We start from the raw sequence: 20,075 nt of genomic DNA, 5'->3' as shown, positions 1-20,075 counted from the left end.
TTTGTCACATACAACCAGTACTAGTATTATTGGATAAAACATCTAAAAAAATGTTCAACACTACAAAACTATTTTGAGTACTTTAAGACAAATCTAACAGTAATTGTGTCTTGTACCCGCTTCACTCTACTTGCTATACTTTTTTTCATATTTAGCTTTTTATAATTTTGATTAAGTTAGGTATGCAACTCGGTCACCAAGAGGTTTTTGGCGAATCCAGGTCCTTAAACAGGAACTTTTTCTTTTTGTTCAATAAACCACTGTAGATTACTGTACAATTTGTTTTTATAACAACAATAATAATAATAAACGCTGTATGTAGCTTTCTTTTTTCTTCTAGTTAATTTTCAAAGTTAACATTGCTTAAGCAAAAATGTAGTTAATAAAGTGAGCTAAAAGTTGAGGTACATATTAACATAGCTTATTTTGATTGTGACGTAACTATTGAAAATTTAAACAATCTTGTGCTTGTTTTAGCTATGAAAATTTAAAATCCCGCCCGAATGCTTTAAATAAAAACTTTTAGATAAAACAACTTTTTACCGTAAATCAAAACAAGTTAAATTATAATATTAAGATTGAATTTGTGACAAAGTTTAAGTTTTAGTTAAGTTTCGTAATCAAAGAAAAACACTAATAATGATAATAAAAAAATCTGTATGTAGTTTTCTATTTTCTTATAGTTTATTTTCAAAATTAACATTCCTTAAATAAAAATGTAGTTAATAGTAATAAGTGAGCTTAATTTAAGATGCATTTTAATCAAGCTAATTTTTATTATAACTTGACTATTGAAAACTTAAATAATTCAAGTAACTATTACAAGCATTACTTAAGTAATTTTGTGCTTGTAATAGTTACGAAAATTTGAAATTTTGCTTAAATGATAAAAAAAAATACTTTTAGTTTTAAGTAAATAATATCTATACAAAAATTTATTAAAAGCATGCATAAAACCTGTATTACGGACAACTTAAGTTTTGAAGTGGAGTTTTCGGAAGTACGGGCAGGAATAAAAAAGCTCGTACCGTTTATTTAGGTTGTCCCTTCTGTCTGCTTTGGCGATCGCGACCTTTTCTAATATGCAAGTACTGCAAATGCTTTGTGGGTATATTGCCTATATTACCTATATGAACAAAACGAAACACTTTACAACTGTCGAACAAAAAACAAATGTCCCCTTAAGAATAAATGCTTAGCTGAAAATGTAATATATAAAGCGACAATCAGATCGGAAAACGTAAAAAAAAACTATTTGGGCTAAACGGGTGGCACTTTCAAAAAAAGATGGTACAACCATATTAGTGACTTTAAAAACTATAAAGAGAACGGAACAGAAACTGTACCTGAAGAGGAGACTTTCTAATTTTTAAGAACCATGGTTCGAACAAAAACAAAACTAAAATAAATTGATTGTAGTTACTAACAATCATAGTATTTAGTGTTAAATGTCATAGATTTCTTTTGTTGTTAAAAATTTATTAAAAATATTGTTTGTTTTAGTTATTCTGTTATGATCTAAAGTACAAATTTTTTGTAGAAGTTTTTCAATGTTTTAAATTAAAAAGAAAACGACTTAAACAAATCATTTAAAAGACTTCTAGAACAAGTTAGTAGATTCTGAACTACATTGAGTTCAAAATAAATAAAGATAAGTATGTATGCAAAATTAAAAATGTTTTGTCAAGATTTTATTATAACATAGTTTAATACACGATTTTTAAGAATCACTTAAATAACAACTACACTGCTAAAGGTAAATTATAATAATTTTTATATTTGGATGACTTACATTAATCAAAAGAAAATTAATGAAATTCAGTTATAAAGTAATGGTTTTTGATAAAAAATATAATGAGGGATTTTCTATAGAATTTTATAGATTAAGTTTACTTACATGAAATTTTAGAAATAAATGTTTGACATCCAATAAGAAAATAAGTTATTGATTCATAGCTACATAGAAACATTTATAAAAATCCCTTTTAAAAATTTTTCTAAACTAGAGTTGATATAAATAAAGAAATTTTCTAAACGTAACGTTCTATAATACCACTTTTAAACTTATTATAGTTAAATTTTAATGATAAAAAAATAATCGAAGTAAAAAATAAACAAACTCTATCGAATAGAGAAGGGCAACAGAAGATATCTGCAATCAAAGCATATATTTCTGATTACAGTTTTAATAATTTGCTTTAACTTTGTAAAGTTCTTGTTTATTTTACAAATTCTATCAAATTGATTTTTGTTACACTATAAAGTATATAGTTATTTTAAATAAACAGTTACAAGCATGTTTTATAAACAAAAAAGTGCTTAAAAAATGTCTTAATCCGGTTGTACAAACTTAAGCAAATCAATTCTAAATGTATACATATCAAAAAACATACACACACTAAACCGTGTACGTAATAAAATAAAGTTTTCATAATAATATTAAGGAAATTTTAGCAACATAGATATACTGTTTATAAATTATACTATTTGTTTTACTATAACATAGATTACAATATAAAAATTTTAGCAACATAGATGTACTATTTTTAAATCATAACAATGATAAGCTAAAGTGTAGCTTTCAGTGAGCATTATATTTAAATAAAGAAGTTAGTATATGTTTGCATATAGAGTTTATGCTTAATAAAGTTATATGTTTAATTATATTTAAAACTGAGTTTTTTAGTGAAAATTATCATATTGTTTCAAACAAGATTTGAGTTGTTTTCAAACTACTCAAAATGTTTGTAAAATTTCTATACAATTTGGAAAAACTATATTAACATTGAATCAATGAGTAGAAAAGTTAAATAAATAAGTAAAATACAATACTTTATTGTTGCAAAACCTGAGAAAAACATTCAACATAACACAACGAATAATAAAAGAATATTTTTTATACTGCTATTTAACAACTCCGTTAACACTCCTGACAAAATTAATTGGAAACAAAGTATTTTCTAAAAGTATATGTTCTAAACTATTTTGTCCAACAACTTACAATTAAATAAAATTTTATAGTAACAGTTTGCTTACTTAAAAATTCAATTTAAAAAGGAACCAATTAGGGATCGGCAAACTGCAAAACGAAAACTGCGTTGTACTATTAATTTAATTTTATTTAAAACTTGAAAAAAAACTTTCGCGGTAAAATATTACAAATAGGCTCATAAGCTGATAACTAGCACGTTCTAGTACTTTGTCGCTGTATATTTTATTACTTTTGCCAACTTTATTTTTTGATTGCTGTATCACTTAAAAAAAATACGACCTGCAAAAAAACATTTTTTTTTTCAGTGCGGACCGGAATCAACTTTTTATGGAAAAACGGGTCCTTTGTTTATAAAAAGCTCTTAAACCCTCATATATAAAAAAAAGTTATAACTACTTTTTAATACATTAACATACAAAGAGTTTTATTTTTTGATTTAGACTAAAAAGATTTTAAACTTTTGAACGAAATTATAAGTAAAACTTAAGTAAAAAATATATTTTCAGAAATTTATAAGAATTATCAAATATCCAACAAATCTAGTCTGATAAACTTTTTTATGTGCTTTAATAAAAGCCATCCTCTATATTTAGTGCTTACCGAATATGTATTTGAAAAAAGTTTTGTGTTCTAAGCAATTAATATTTATTTATATAAGGTGGTTGTATTTCTGTTGTTTAAAATTAAAATAAAAATTGCTGCGTCAATTAAAATACTTTATAAATAAAAAAACCTTAAACAGAAGTTTATTAATTATTCTTAAAAATTATAAAGTTCCTAATTTTTAGTGTTAATTATATTGACCACCTAGTCTTAACGCTAATCAAATAATAGCATAATTTAACAGTTAGCGCAATGTTATTGAAATACTTAACTTTGTTAAGCAACGAGCAGGTTTTTATTATTTACTATACACTGTATGTGTCTTAGCGACTGGAGTTTTCAAATATATTAGATATCGTTTTTTTTTAGTTTATTTGAAAGTCTTTACTGACCGTGTCATTTCAGTTTTTTTTATAACATTGTATAAACACTTGGTTTTTAAAACTCTAAACATTTGAACATAATAAACTGTTAATAAAAGCATAATTTCCCTTTTAATACTTAAACTCAAACAAAAAACATATTTGTAAAATTTAACTAACATAACTAAAAATTTATTATGTTTTAAATTCCTTATAAACATTTAAAAACAACGGCCAAATAATTACTTAGCTGCAATCATTCGACCGAGGCTGAAAATTATATTATAAATTTTGTAATATTATATTAAAAAAAAGTTTAAACTTATATTGTTTAAGATACTTTTAACTTTGAGATGGCGTGTCTATAAAATTAATATTATTCAAAATTTTAGATTAAATTCAGATTTAGCATTATATATAATAAAACAAAGTAAAAAATAATAAGAACTTGAAAACATTCATATTCAAAATATAACTTATTTGAATCGATTCTGCAGTCAAAAGTTTAGTACAAAACTAAAAGAACGCGTTATTAACACATTTTAAAACCATTGTTTTAAATGTAAACTGAATTTTAAGTGTAACGTAAAAATACTTTAATATATATTAAAAAGAAAACAAAGAGTATTGTTAATAATCAAAGATTAAGAATTAAAAACAGTATTGAAGTGTTGCAATTTCAAAAATTCTTTAAAATCATTTACATAAAAATCTTTATCAGAATTCAATAAAACACAATTTAAAACTTGTTTAAAACTTGTTTTAAAAAGACTTGTTTTAAAACGTAACTCTATGAAAAAGGTAAACCAATTTATTCAAATGTATGTTGGTACAGCTTTTTTATTTTTGCGATAACACGTTGTTAGAACTATAATAACATATATTTAAACTTCATGCAACATGATATTAATAATATAAAAAAAAATATCATTATATGTAGTTGAAAATTTATTGATAGTTTTGGCATAGTTAAAGTTAGTTTTTTTTTATAGTTAAAGTTGTAAAAAAGTTTGAGATACAACTAGATTTAAAAAAACGATATTAATAATAAAAAAAAATCATTTAATGTTCAAAATTATATTGATAGTTTTAATATAGTTCAAGTTAATTCTTTTTTAAATACTTTAGTTGTAGAAAAATTTAAGATACATTTAAATTAAAAAAAAATCTCTAAAACACAGTTATTCTTATAAAAGTTTATTTAATTCTAGCGGTTGTGCGTTGTATTTTAAAGATGCGTTTAGTTTTGACAAAATATACTAAGATATACAATATATAAATCAAAAAGTGATTGATAAGCTGAAATTATAATGACTAAACTTTAATTATATATAGAAGTTTGGTTAAATACGTAAAAATTTAACCATTTTTATGTAAAAGCATTTTTATAACAAAAGTATTAATAAAAAGACCATATAGTTGATTAAATATTCTTAACAAATATATTTGCTTTTAATGTTTAGAAATCTTATCGCTACATTTCTTATAAACTTCAACTTAGTTTGGTTTTTAAAGAAAAAAACGTGAATTTTTGTTTGAAACACAGATTGCAAAAATAGTTGAAAAAGTTTTAAAGTATTCAACTACATAACATAACACAGTTAAATTATTTTAAATTAAATATTTAAAAACATAAATTGATTATATTGTTTTTAACAAAATTACGGAGTGTAAATGTTTGTACATCAGCTACGGTTGTTCGGTTTTTATTCAAACTAAAAAAATATACAAACAAGAAAACTAAGAAAATAAGAAAAAAGTTGTTAATACATAAACTGTATAAAATAATAATTTTAAATAAAATATAATAACAAAAAAATTAATTGTTATTTGGATTTTGAATTATTTAAAACGCTTTTAGATTATAGTAATAAAAACTAATATTTATATAAAGGTGTTTAAAAACAGAATAAACTAAATAATGGTAAACTTTATAGTAAGTTTTAGTTTAAGTTTATAATTAAGATATTAGTAATTTTCAAAATATAAAAAATTATTCTGTGTGGAAAAACTTAAGTTGTTAATGGTTGAAATGACATAATCAGCGTAAAATACAAGTTAAAGATAAAATTTTGGTGTTAAGTATCTTTAAGTCTTAAAAAAAAAATATATTTTAAAAATTTAAACTGGAAACACTTAAGGGACACTATGGAAAATTTTACAGTACAAAGTAAATTTTCAGTTTAAAAAAAAATCAAAAAAGGTTAAATGTTATAACATTTATAAAATAATTAATATAGTTTTTATAGTTCCGTTAACGCGATACTATTTTACTTAAAACTTAAGATTACAATATCTTGAAAAAGTAAACAAAATTTGATTTTAAAATTAAACAAACAATTTGGCAATTATAGCCAAAATCAGCTTTAATATACACTTGTGCAGCACAATTAGCCCCTGAGGCGTTTTTAGCTTAGGGTTAACAATCAACATATACTTCTACTTTTGTATACTTTTTGATAGCATTCATATCAAAATAAATAAAGAAACGTAACCTTTATTTTAAAATACTTAACTTAATGTTTTTTAGTTTTCTAATATTTTTTCTACATGGTTTCACTAAGTTTTAGACTACAGTTTGCAAATTAACTAATTAAAAAAGTTACAAACATTAAATAAAATAGATTTATTATGAAAAAGTTAAAAACTTTAAGAAAAAAAAACTTTATCTGAGAATTTTTTTTAGTCAGTTTTTAATATTTTTAAACTATTAATAAAATACTCAAATCTTAACTTACACTTAACATAATTCCATATATTCAATGTTATAGGTGTAGGTGTCAGACTTGTAGTTTTGTCTTCGCGGAAATTTTACGTGGGTGTACTTATTTATAATTAATAAATAATTTATAATTAAGATAATTTTGACCTAAAAATGTATAGAATATGAGTAAAGTATATAAGTTTATAAGTATAACTTAATTAAATATAACTAAAATAAAGTTAAATAAATTATCACAACTAGTTTTAAACAAGAATAAAAATAGTTTAAAGAAAATGAAACTTGAACGAAAGCTACTAAAAGAATTTTTTTTTAAACAAACTTGACTTTATTCAAAAGTTTTGTAAAGTTAAGCCTAAATAAAATTAAAACAAAACTAATATAAAAAGAAATTGTAAAACATTATGTTACAACAGTTTATTTAAATCAGCTAAACCTAACTTACAATATAAAACTGTTAAACATAATGCTAATTTTTTATATAAGTTTAAGCATAGTTAAAAATTTTTTTTTTCAAGTTTTTAAGTTCTAGGGCAGGGGTCAGCAAACTGCCGCCCTTAAAGCCTAAGTCTGCAGCCAACGAGGTACTTTTTAGCTCAAAACTTACTTTTAGAAACCAATAAAAATATTTTTTACGTTAGTAATTTACAATTAGGCTCTAAATCAAAGTATTAGTATTTAATAGTGCTTTGTTATTGCTTATGTTATCAATTTTTGCTTCGAAGTGTAGTTTTGTTGTGATTACTACAATCGTTTTAAAATAACAGCGGCCAGCAAAGTTTTTTTTTCTACAATGCAAGCCATGTGCACTTTTTTTCAGGAAAATTGGCCCGCGACTTACTAAAAGCTACAGATCCCTGTTCTAGGAAGAACAATATTAATCTTATAAGTATTAACAAACACAAATTACTTTAATAAGTAAAATGTTTATAGAAAAGACCTTTATTTTATAATGATTAAAAATATTATTCTTTATGTATAGCTAATATTTTGAATTTAGGATATCATAGGTTAGGTTTTACAAAACACTGTTTTTTAAAAATTACTGATCAAAGCAATCAAATTTAATTAATAGAGGAATAAAAGTTCTTATGGTAACTAAAATTTGTATGGTGGTACTAAATAAGATCTTTATTATATTCATATCATATGTTTACTTATTTTGAAAAAATAAAAAATTCAAAGTGAAGCTGTAAAAAACTTTGAAATTTAAGAACTTTAAAAATAAGTTAAACCTATTCTGATGATATCCTTATACTAGTTTTAACAAACATTAATTAATCAAGTTGGGTAGCATAATTGACTAGTGTATAGATTTTTGGTTTTAAGGTATAACTTATTCAGTGGGGTATGTATATACTCGACTAATAATTTTATTTTTGTAATCAAAGTAAATAACAAAATTAACATTTTAAAACTGAACAATTGAATGACTTAATTTTTTAAATACAGTTTTAAGAAACCTGTGCTTTGATATAGTTTATAACAGACAACCAACAGTACATATATGCTACCTAATTAATATAGAATTATGAATTATTTCTTAAAACAAAATTTTGTCTGGTATAAAATTAGATTTAACTGCCTAAACTAAATCTCAGATTCAAAATATCTCTCAAAAGGTGTTGCTAAACTAGCTTAATAAAAATATCTAACATTTATTTGTGTTTTAAAGTGTTCTCTAACAAACTTACATTCATAAAAACAAAGTTCAGTCTAATTTATTTTGTTAAAACGAATTTCCACATTGTTATGAAGTATTTTGCAATTTATTTAGTTTTTTATTGTTATTTATACCTATTTTCAATTGTAATTTAACAAAGATGTACAAAAATGCATGTTTTTTAGTTGCTTTATTAGTGGTAGAAGAGATTATGGGCGATTTTCTTCGAATATAATTATAAACTATGAGCTTTATACTAGCCAGTGGATACTTTAAGCATTTAAAATACAAGTCAAACTTTTATATACATTTAAAGTAAAAAGACATAATTTTGGTAGCATAGTTGTAAGTTTGAAAGTTTTCTTAATAAATTATTTTAAAAAAATTTATGTTATTTTATCTCGCATCAAAATTTATTCAGTCTTTTCTTAGGGCTGGCTAACTTACGGCCCGCAACGTATTTTCTATCTTGAAAACAGCTCGCGCAAAACTAACAATAATCATAATTTAACAATATTTTTTTAAAGCTGTCAATACAGTTTTAAAAGACATATTATTGCTTACCAATTGATTTACTAATTAAATGTTTTAGACTTATCATAGAATAAGTTTTTAAAAGCAAGTTATCCGCCAAAGATTTCTTCTTAAAAATATGGTTTGCCATCGTTCGAACCGTTCGCCAACTGAAAAAGTTCTTAAGAAAAATAAGCTACCAGTGACAAAGCTAACTTAATATAAAATATTTAAATTTTCTAAATTTTTAGGTAAAGTGACCTTTAAATTATGTTAAAACTTTAATTGATTGAATTATTTCATTAAAGAATATAATTAATAAAAAACGTTAAAACTGTGTATGAAATTCGTATGTAAAGAAAATATTTTTTAAACGTTGTCAGAAAACCACCGCTTTATATTAGTCAAGTTATATATAATATAAAAGCGTTTATAAAGATCTAGCTCTTATTATGTTTTTAAGCTTGATCAAAACCATTTTGATTTAGGTAGACTAGGTTTAACTAGTTTAACTTATCTAAAAAAAAATAATTAATTAAGTTTAACTTTATAGGTTTTAATTGCTAGCCATTTATTTCAAACCATAGTCTGCATATTCCTAACAGTTTAAATTTAAAAATCTTAAAATGTAAAAATACAAAAATTTTAATCTAGTCTTTTTAAAATCCAAAGAAATGGTGTAAATACTGCAAATTACACAAACAAAGTAATTTTTTGGTTCATTTTAGTTATTATGCAACAAAAAGTTTTTGATTTTTTCTAACATTCTTTTAACTAAAAAAAAAATTTATAATAAGAAGCAGTATTGAAGTACATAATTGGAGCTTTATTTACGTATTTTTTATTACAAAACATCTGTCTTTTTATATATTTATATAAATAAAGTTTTAACTAGAACTTTATTAGCATAATCAAAACTAGATTGTTAGATTAAAAACAATATAGTTATACTTTTATAAGGTGTTTGTTTGATGATAAAATATTTTAAGTTAATAATAGTACAAAAGTTATTCCTTTTTGTAAAATTTATTTAAGGTTTCTTCAAGTTGAAATACTGTACTTAAAAAGTATAAAATTCGATTGCTTTGATAACTAAAGTACTTTTTTAAGTAAGAACTTTTATTTTAAGTTTGTAATTTTATTAAAACGAATATTAGAAAACAAACATTCAGTTACTCCTTACCAAACATAACACACAAAAAAGACATACAAAGGTAAATCGATTAGAAATGAAATGCAAAATGTAAAAACATTTTAAACAGTAAAGGTTCGCTCAAGCACTTTGCACGTTACATTCGTTGCTCGCCCCCTTTTCACTGATCGAAACTTAATCGATAACATTTCCTAAAATCTTGGTGCAAAAAATAAACTTTTGTTTCAAAAGTGGCTCAAGCTAAATTATCTTTTAAAGTTTTGTTTTATTTTAATTTCACGAGCTTATTTGTTTTTGATGAAAAATTTGGTGTTGAGGCATTGAAATGTGACTTTGAGGGCACACCATGCCAGTCTGAAGTGTCACCTGTTAATTGTTTTGAATTATGTTGGTGTATTATTCAAACAAATAGAAAACGTTGAAGCATTCACAAAGCTTTTATGATTAACCGTCAAAGTCGAACTAGTTTAAGCTACTTAAAATTTGTAAAGAATATCTTGAATTAGATAGTATCTCTTTTAAAATAAAAAGTACTGGTTGATTTTTGTTGTACAAGAGATATAGTATTATTAATGGTAAATAAGACAAGATGTGTGTCTTATCTATTCATAAAAATAAATGAGAAAATGACACAAATATATTAATAAGTAATAAGAATTAATATAATATCTTGAATTAAAAATTGTTAGCAGGTTATCAAGTCTAAAAAACTGTAACAACTACATAAATATATAACTGTTACCTAAACTTCTAGAAATTCTTTTGTTTTAGTTGTATAAAACAAACCTTAAATATACAAACTAAACTAATTTTGTTTTTAAATGAAACAGTTTAAAATAAACATGTTTAATAAGCTTTATTCGCATTTTAAAACCTATAATTGTTAAATCATGTAGATAATTTTCATAATTATCAAAAATAAAAACCTGTGTACTCTTGTTCAAACTGATGACAGGATAGTAAATTTTGCTTTCCAGTCTTTCATTTTGGTTATAAATGCTTATAGGGTCTCCCTGCTGCATTCCGTCGTTGAAAACTGTCAGTGTTTTAGATGCAAAGTGCAGAAACATCCCTATCACCGATCCGACTTTTATTCCTGTTTCAAATCTGAAACAGTTAAAATCAAAGTATTTTGTGTTATAATTTTTAACAAGTCAGTTCTCAATAAATACGCGTTTAAAATAGCAGAGAGACATTTCTTTAAAATTCAAACCAAGTTATCGATTGAAGTAAAAGTTTCAAGCGTTATTCGCGCTACTTACAGCTGCACAACATGTTTGATTTAATTCAATTTGTAGTTTAAGTTAAAATCAGATGTTGCGGGCAACACTTGTAACATATGGTTTTAAATCAAACCCGTAGCAACAATGTTTAGTTAAGAACTTGTGACTAACAAAAATAAATTATACGTATTTATTTAGTTGAAAGTGAATGTTCTTTTAATTTTTACTTTTAGTGAGACAAATCTATTCAAAGCTTTGATAATTATAACAAATCAAAGAGCTGTGTAAAATTTTGTTACTATTGCGTTTACAAAAATAAGAAGTTTACAATAAAGTAAATAAAATATTTTAATATGTTACTAGTTTAGTAAATGCTTAAATAAATTTCTATGTTATAATGTTATTTTATCTTAACGCCACGTTTTTGTTTCATTAAACATTATGTTAATTTAACTCTAATTGCAATTATTTTGTAAAAATTTAAAAAAGTCTAAGACTGTATATTTAATCCTTGTTTTTTTTAGACAATTTACAACAAAATTTTCCAGAAATGTTTTTATTTTTACTATAAATATGCGTGCTAAAATTTTTATTAAGTTTAAGAACATGTAAAAAAACACAGTTATTGTGACTTTAGATTGATGTAGAACTTTATTTGTTTCAACATTAGAACTCGAAATTTCGATATTATAATAATCTTTTTGTTTAAAATATTTAGAAATTTTATTACTCCCAACTCTCATCATAAAAATGCACGCCAAAACTATCAGATAGTTTAACTTTTTGTAAATATATGTCATACAAAATCAAAAAGACTTGTGACGTAAAGCTTTTCCTCATACCAACAAATAGAACACAAAATTTCGAAAAGTTTAAACTACTTGTTTAAAATGTTTCCCGCGTGTTTGTGAATGCAGTGGTGTTGGGTGAAGACGGCCCCCCAACTGCTGACGTCACAACCCACGTGATCCGACCTTGTGACGTCACAGTGAGCAACACCGCACCCGACACAGCTTCCTTTCGTCGGCAGCTTCAAAACTTTGAACTGCCAGTAGTGCGATCCCTGAATGTTTGTTTGAAATCTAATGGGTTTTAAATATGGTCTAGTTAATATGATTTTTAATTATTTATGATTGTTTAAAATAAAAAGGTTCGCTTCAGCGGAGTTTTGAATTTTTAGAAAATGCTTAAAACGTATTTAACAATTTTGTTTAATTGTAACTGTAAGTTTATCTCTAATGTATTTTGTTTATTTTATTTAACTTCTAAATATTATTAAGCAGTTTAAATATATAAATTTACAGGCCATTACATTAACTTCAAAGTATTTTGGAAAAAGCAACCTTAGAAATAAAGGCTCTCTTTTTGTCGATACTTTCAAAAACTTTTAAAACGCGTTAAATTTTTGTTTATTACGAGTTAAAGTTTAGTACAGTTCGATTTTTTATACAAACTTTTATACCTTACTAAAAAAAGTATACAAATTTGTTTTACAAACAAGTTTACAAATAACTTAAACGTACTTTTGAAAAAGCAACATTGGCAAATACAACTTTGGTTTTGCAGTTGAAGCTCGTCAAAGTTGTAAAGTTATTTTCGAATTTGCAGTCGTACAGTTTCGCAACATTGTTGTCAAACTGAAAGCATGCAACTGAAAAAAACAGCAACATTAATATCATAATACCTAATTCAAACAAACTTTTTTATTATTCAAATGGCTCAGAACTTTTCTCTTCTTATATTATATCTAACATTTTTTGCTTGGCGAACTCTCATAAATTGAAATGGAGATAAAAGTATTAAAAAGGTAATTTTTATGTCTAGCCATTAAAACATATCCTGCATTGCTGGCACGAGTTAATTTAAAACAAAGAAGCATATGGAAGTTGCGGGGGAAGAATATAATATTATAAATAATATAAAACTTGAAAACTTTTGAAATATAGTAACTCTCCCATTGCTAAACATATTTTTGTCATCAAAATATATTTTTTATGATTAACTTTCGTAACAAGATTATGGTTAGCTGAGTTTTATAATGTTAAAATTAAAAATTCATAATAAGTTATACTTATAAATTTATAATAAGAAGGTTTTAATATAAACCTTTAGCTTGAATTTTATTTTATAACTACAGAAATATAACTAACATAAATAAATATAAGGTTATGCAGAGTTTTTCGACTAACACAAGTTATTTAAGTATTTAAAATGTTAATTTAAACTGTTTTAAATGAAAAATATAGAAAACATTAAAAAAAAAGTTCTTTACTTATTACCTTAAAATGTAAAAAATTTTAAGTTTTTTGTTTTTAGAACATACATAGTTTTGTTTAAGTTTTTAAGCATCAACTCATTCAAGACCATTTTCACTAATATTTACTTCATTGCTTTTTTTATTACTTAATATTAAACGACAAAATTCGTACGTACTTTTTCAAAAAAAGTATTAGAATTGAAAACGAAAATTCATTAAAAAATCAACTAGTGCACTATGTCCAAGACAAACTACAGTGACCACACTTGAGTTATTTCAACATTTTCAACGAAATAAGAACCTTCAGCGGTTTGCAGGTGAACCTCTTTGCTACTCTTGCTCGTTCCGTGCACGTTGTACGACCTCACCCTCGCCCTGTAGATGCTGTTGAAGTGCAGCCCGTCTATTGTGCACATCTTCTTCTCGCCGGCGTAAACTTCCTGGTGTTTGGTGTTGCGTTAACAAAGTTTCAACGAAAAGTTTGTATGGTTTTAACTAAACAGTACTTTGTAAGCTTTTATTTCTCCACGGTATTATAAAAAAATTGAATATAAAATTTTGAGTACACGTTACTAATAAACTCAATAAAATATGTTCATAACAAAAATGAGAAGTCGTAGGAGAAAACGAAAATAAATTTATTTCAATAAACATACTCTGAATGGACCATGGTTTCCGTCGTCAATCTCAAGTTTGAATCCGTCGCATAGACCTTCGTCGTTTTTTATTTTCCAACTGATGGTTACTGAGTTGTTTCTTGATAAACACTTTTTAACCTCTACTACTGGCGTAGGTGGAATTGCTAAAAGTTTTTTTTTTTTAAATAATTTGTTGACCATTTTTTGAATTGCTGAAACTAATTTCTTTTTTCATTTTAGTTTAAAAAACTACTTGTTAACTAAAATCCTTGATTTTATAAAATTTTTGTAGTTTCAATTCTTGTTTGTTTACCTTTTAATGTGAAAAATTCAATGTTGTTAATTTCGTCGGTCAAGCTGTGGTTTCTGAGGGCAATGTTCAATTCACTGCTGATTCTCTTCTGCAAACAACTCGCACTCCACTGGTGGGTTTGACACGCAACTCTCTCTATCAGGTCTGCTGATACCTTTAAGCGTTTTTATAAAATAATAAACTTGATAAACTGTTTTTTTTTAAATTGCGATAAAAACATTTAGTTATAAAAAAAAAACTGTTTTCTTTTAAGCATGAAGTTTAAATAAATCTTGAAAACATGACATAACCAACTAATTAGTCACAATGTTTTTTTCTTAAACTAGTGCTAATAATAAAAACTTACAGACAAATCAGTATAGTTAGCTTACTTGTAAGAATGATTCCGAGTTGTTCTGTTTCATTACTTCGATGCAGTACTCTAACAGCCCCGTGGTTTGTCTCAGTTTGGTCGTTGTTGACAACAACTGCTCGTTGATCAACTGTTAGTTTGATGAACTTATCTTTTATCATGAATTTAGTTCACAAAACATTTACTACTTCAAAACTTGAAAAAAAAACTTTATTGTACATTGTGTGCTCATTAGTAGTACAAAGATAATAAACTCAATATACTTTTATTGAGATTAAACTTAAAAAAAATAATTTGTTAAAGTTGTAGGTACTCGAAAGGCTATATTGATGTAAAAAATAAAAATTAATTAAAAGTAATATTTATACTTGAGAGTAAGGAAAAAACTTAAGTTTTTTACAGCTTTAAAAAGGTAAAAAACTAGATAAAATAATAAAAGTAATTTTTTTATGCTAAACTTTTGTTAGTACTAGTTAGTTTAATATTTGAAAAGACCTATTTTATATTTATCTAATCTGCTTAATTTAAATTTTAAAAACCTTGTAAAAAAAACTAGCTAACGTTTATAGAAACTATACATGTATATTGTACAATAACTCTGAACTTTTAAAATAAAAAATAGATACTAACTTTCTTTTTAGCTTCTTCTTCTTTTTGAATGAAATTTAACAATTCTTGCTTCTTTGATTCAATTAAGTTCATCACATTGTCAAAATATGTAGTTGTTTTTAACTTTAGGCATTCTGAGTTTTTCTGTTTTTGTTTAAATAAATGTAAAGACAAAGTTTTGGTTTACAGAAAGACAAAGTTTTGGTTTTAGCATTAAGAAAAGTTACTATCTTGAAATTTTAGGAAAGCTAAAGATATTTTATAACATCTTATTTGTTTTTTAAAAAAGAAAATGTCTTAAATTACCACAAAGCCTACGTCAAAAAAATGATTTCAAAACTACTATTTTTAGTTTACAACAGTAATATTTTAAACAAGTGTAAAGTGTTACAATTGAAGATTCTGTTGCACTTCGTGACCATAAATTTATATAGAATGTAAAACAGCAAAATGTCCATTTTTTTTCTTTTTTTGTTTTAATTTCATTACAATTTTTTACTATATTACAACAAAACAAAAAACTAAAACTTTTATATATCAATCTAGAATGTGAAAAAGGTTGAAAAACTAGCAAATATATTTTAAAACTGTCAATTTTAAAACCAATAAAATTACTTTAAGAGAAGCTTCTACATCTTGCAAACTTTCCACATAATTTTTCGCTTTTCTCGCTTTTGACGACAATAAACTCATTTGTTTGCTAAGTTTTGTCTGTTATATATCATTTATGAAATTAATTAATACTTGATTTTAGGCTGACTTTTTTTGCAAACAAGTTAATGCTTTTGAAATTTTGCCTTTAGTTTTACTTAATTTTATTAAAAGATTATTATTTTCATAGCATTTTTTTAACAGCTTTAAAATTATATCAACTTGATAATAAATTTCGTTTTAAATATAATTTAAGTACGTAAATTTGAAAGTAAAACGAAAGTACAAGCTAAAAACGTAAATTAGTTAATACTATTTATAGTACTGATCAATAATTTTTCTTGCGCGTTGTAGCTTTCATGTAAGTCAGATTAAAGTAACTGCGAAAAGTCTTTAATTTAACAGCGGTTTAGAAATAAGATTTTAAAATCAAAGCCTATATTAACTGATAGCTGAAAAAGTTTTTCCAAAAAGTCGTTTTAAATGTGAGTTTCAGTAAGCTAGTAGAAAACTAGCTGATGAAGCTATTCAAAAGCTAATTTGATTACAAAATTAAGTTTTTGCTTGTAAATAATTGTTTAAAAAAAAGGTAAAAATGAGAAGAAAAATTAATAAAGTTTAAGAACTAGTGTTTGCAAATTAACTCTAAAAAAAATTAATTATAAATTTAATAATTAATATTTATGATGTGATTAACTAAACCTAAAATGTAAAAAATACTAAGTAAAATTTAAAAGCAAAAATAGTTGCTTATGATATCTTCATTTTGAATAATTATATATATTTAATAAGTGCATTTAGTTTATTTACATGTTATCTATAGTTCTTGTAAAACTTTTATCTTATTATCGTTAGATTAGTGTACAACAATAATTTTCAAAAAATATTTTTTATCAATGTACTGCATGTTGTTTTGTTGATATTTTGCAGTATCGTAATTTAAACTAAAAATCTTGAAAATTTTGTTCACATTCGAATGTAAAAATCAAAAGTTCAAAACCAAAATCAAATGTAACATTTTTTAGCATCTGGTTTGCAGGTTTCGAACAAAAAATTGCAACAAATGATTCAGTTGTTATTACCGAGCTGTTTGCACTTAGCAGGCAGGATGTTGTGCGCAAAACAGACATTACACTGCAGACATCTGCCCAATGCGCGCAGTATGGTAAGCCGATAATGTGTCATTTCAAACATGATTTATCGTGTTGGCGGCAATAATGGAGTCAAATGTTTACTTGTTGTTTTTTGAAATCTTTAGTTGAATAATTAAAGCTTGGGTTCGCACCTGCCGTTTGCTTACGCGTTATTTTCTCAGGGCAAAACATGCGTAGTTGCGCGGCAGATTGCTACACAATATGCTTAGTCGTTTCAAAGTATTACGACGTACTTTAAATATGCAACTAACTTATTTGCAGATTTTATTTTCATAAATTAAGTAGTTTAATAAAAATGCTTCAACCATTATTAATTTAACTTTTACATTAAAAATGGTTCGGAAGCTTTTTATAAAAGACGGACTTTGAAAGAAAAAAAAACTTTGATTACCGGAATAATTATAAAATATTCTTTATGAGTGACCAAATTTTTTTAAAAGCATAGAATTAAAATGATAGTTATCTCAAAATCAATAACGTTTATTTATTTTCAAAATATAAGGAAATTTGTAAACAATGAATACAAAAGAGCTTAGTTTCGGTTGTTTTGCACAAGTTGTCTTCAAGCTAAAAAACACGTCGCTGATAAGATTTCCTTTGTAAAGCTTAAAAAAAATAAAATAAAACAAAAAACAAACCTTGTGCTCTTTGAACTGCATGCCGATCGGCTTGACGTCGTGGCCCGTGTGCTCATGCTGGCACTCCACGCATATGGACATGGTGCAAGTTTCGCAGTGCAGGGAAATCACCTCGTCTTCGTGCTTCGCGCAGCCAACCCCCGTTTCCGGTGTCGTCAGGACCCTTTTCTCCCTTCCGACCGAGTCCACCGCAACCGAGTACCTTTTGGTCGCGTTCGGCTTCTGCCCCCTCATAAGTCGCGACGACGAGCTCCTTTTGACGGTGGCCTGCTGGGCAACTTGGACTAATTGGTGGGCGGCCAGCGGTCCCTTGTCGGGGTGGTAGGCGTCGAGGCAGTTGGGGCAGTAGTTGACGTCGCACTGGTTGCATCTGACCGTGGCAAGCTGCCTAGAAGAAGTCTCGCACATCTCGCACCTCTGCCACTCTTTTCGGTTCGGGGGCTTTTTCGCGACATCCGAGTTGGCGCCAAAACTTTTTTCAGCTTTTTGCTTGAACTGGGCGACGATTGAGCATAGCAAGTGGTTGCGCCTCAAGCTATTTTCTCCCCTGTCGTCCAGGAACATTGTGACGTCACAGCTGGGGCACGTGACGCAACAAACGGATTTGGGGAGGAGCGGCAGGTTTATCTTCTGATTTTCCTTCGCCGCCTCGTGGAAACTTTCAACACTGTCCGACGAGGCGGGAATTTTTTTGGAAGTTTTCGCGAAACGGCCGCTTTGTTTCTGGGTGGTGCTGGAGGACTGCGAGTAGCCGCTGTCGGAGTCGCTGAAGTTAAGGGATTCAGAAGTTTTTCTATTTGGGGACTCCACCGCGTTCAATGCTTCCAAGTTTTGCTCGATTTTTGCTGACAACTTCTAAAGTAAAAAAGTCGTTAGTTTATTTGTTTTTTCTATTAAAATTTTCGTAAGTTAGTTTTGAAAAATTATGCTAAGAGTAGGAAATAGACTGGTCAGTTTTAAGATTAGAAAAAAACTTAATGTACTTGATAACTATAACTTTATCCAACAACTATAACATTTATTTTATTCTTCACAACTTTGTAATACTAGACTAGTTTTATACTACACGTTATTATTTATAAAAGATATGAATTTAAGTAAGATGTAATAATTAGCTTTTAAAATATTTAATTAATAGAATTTAAAATGTAATTTTTAGTTTTTTGAATTAAAAAGCATAGTTTTTATAAGTAAAACCTTGTTTTTAGAAAGAAATTTATACTAATTTTTTTTTAATCAATAACCTTAGTATAGATAAATTTAATCATCAAAATTAATCAATCACCAATAGATTATATAACATATTACAAGTTTTTACTAAAATAGTAAAATTAAGTAGGATGTAACAGTTAGCTCTATAAAAATCTAACCTGTTGCTTTTGTACTAAAGTTTTTGCGCACTTGAAACAAATGTTGTGGCCACATTTCAAAACTACCGGATCATCAAACAGTTGTTTGCAATGAGGACAAAATAACTCTTGTTCCATTTTTTTTAAATAACTGTTTTAATATTTTTGATGACGTTTTTAGTTAAATCGTCATTTTATCTACGATTTAAAAGTAGTTTCTACTCTTTAAACAAGAATATCTAAGAAAATTTCAAAAGTAGTTACAATAACAAAAACTAAATAGCTTTCATACAAAAAAGTATAACTCAAGTCTAGAACAAAAATAAAGATAGCTTTTAACGTTTAAAAATTTAAAAACGAAACTAGAAGTTTTATCAACTTCTGTCTAGCGTTTCTTTTCGTTGTATGCAAAACGTTTTTCATCTTCTTCTCTCGTTTACACCAAACAGAATCCCGTAACTTCAAATGTGTAAATATTGATTGTTGGTTGATTAGAAAGTTCAGCGGCGAAAGCAACAGGATTCAACAGTTGCCTGTACATCTCTTTTCATCAACAAACTTCCTTTTAGTAAATTTTCGGTAAAGAAAAAGTCACTTGTAACTAATAAAAAGTACTACGAGATTGAAACATGATTGTAAAACTGAATGAAGCAGGTGTTGTGCGTGGTAAGTAATTTCACTTAGCAAACGAAGTTTGAAATCCAAAATTGTTCATTTAAAGTTAAATGCTTTGCCGCTGGAAAACTTGTTACATTTTCAATTGGATAAAATATTTGTTTACTTTTTCTAGTGCATACTTTATTTACTCAAAATTAAATCGAAATTTTGAAAAAAAAGTACTTAACAGGTTAATCAAACTGTTATTTATAGACTGTTATTGACA

The 20,075-nt window shown here is 26.0% G+C and overlaps 1 protein-coding gene across 1 annotated transcript; it reads right to left on the bottom strand.

The window, feature by feature from the left end:
• Nucleotides 1-1,031: 1,031 nt before the first annotated feature.
• Nucleotides 1,032-19,330, bottom strand: LOC145838952 (E3 ubiquitin-protein ligase TRIM9-like). Its single transcript, XM_082946570.1, has 14 exons — nt 19,214-19,330; nt 18,111-18,698; nt 17,844-18,065; nt 16,016-16,111; nt 15,462-15,544; nt 14,980-14,986; nt 14,811-14,921; nt 14,440-14,593; nt 14,145-14,290; nt 13,790-13,928; nt 12,755-12,882; nt 12,113-12,294; nt 10,935-11,115; nt 1,032-1,100 (listed from the first exon to the last, which is right to left on the bottom strand). Exons 1-14 carry the CDS (start codon nt 19,328-19,330, stop codon nt 1,032-1,034), a joined length of 2,223 nt encoding a protein of 740 aa, XP_082802696.1.
• Nucleotides 19,331-20,075: the final 745 nt, after the last annotated feature.

Source organism: Thalia democratica, chromosome 6 (assembly GCF_965202585.1).
Source record: "Thalia democratica chromosome 6, ktThaDemo2.hap1.1, whole genome shotgun sequence".
Classification (NCBI taxonomy): domain Eukaryota; kingdom Metazoa; phylum Chordata; class Thaliacea; order Salpida; family Salpidae; genus Thalia; species Thalia democratica.
This window is presented reverse-complemented; position numbering and strand designations above follow the sequence as displayed.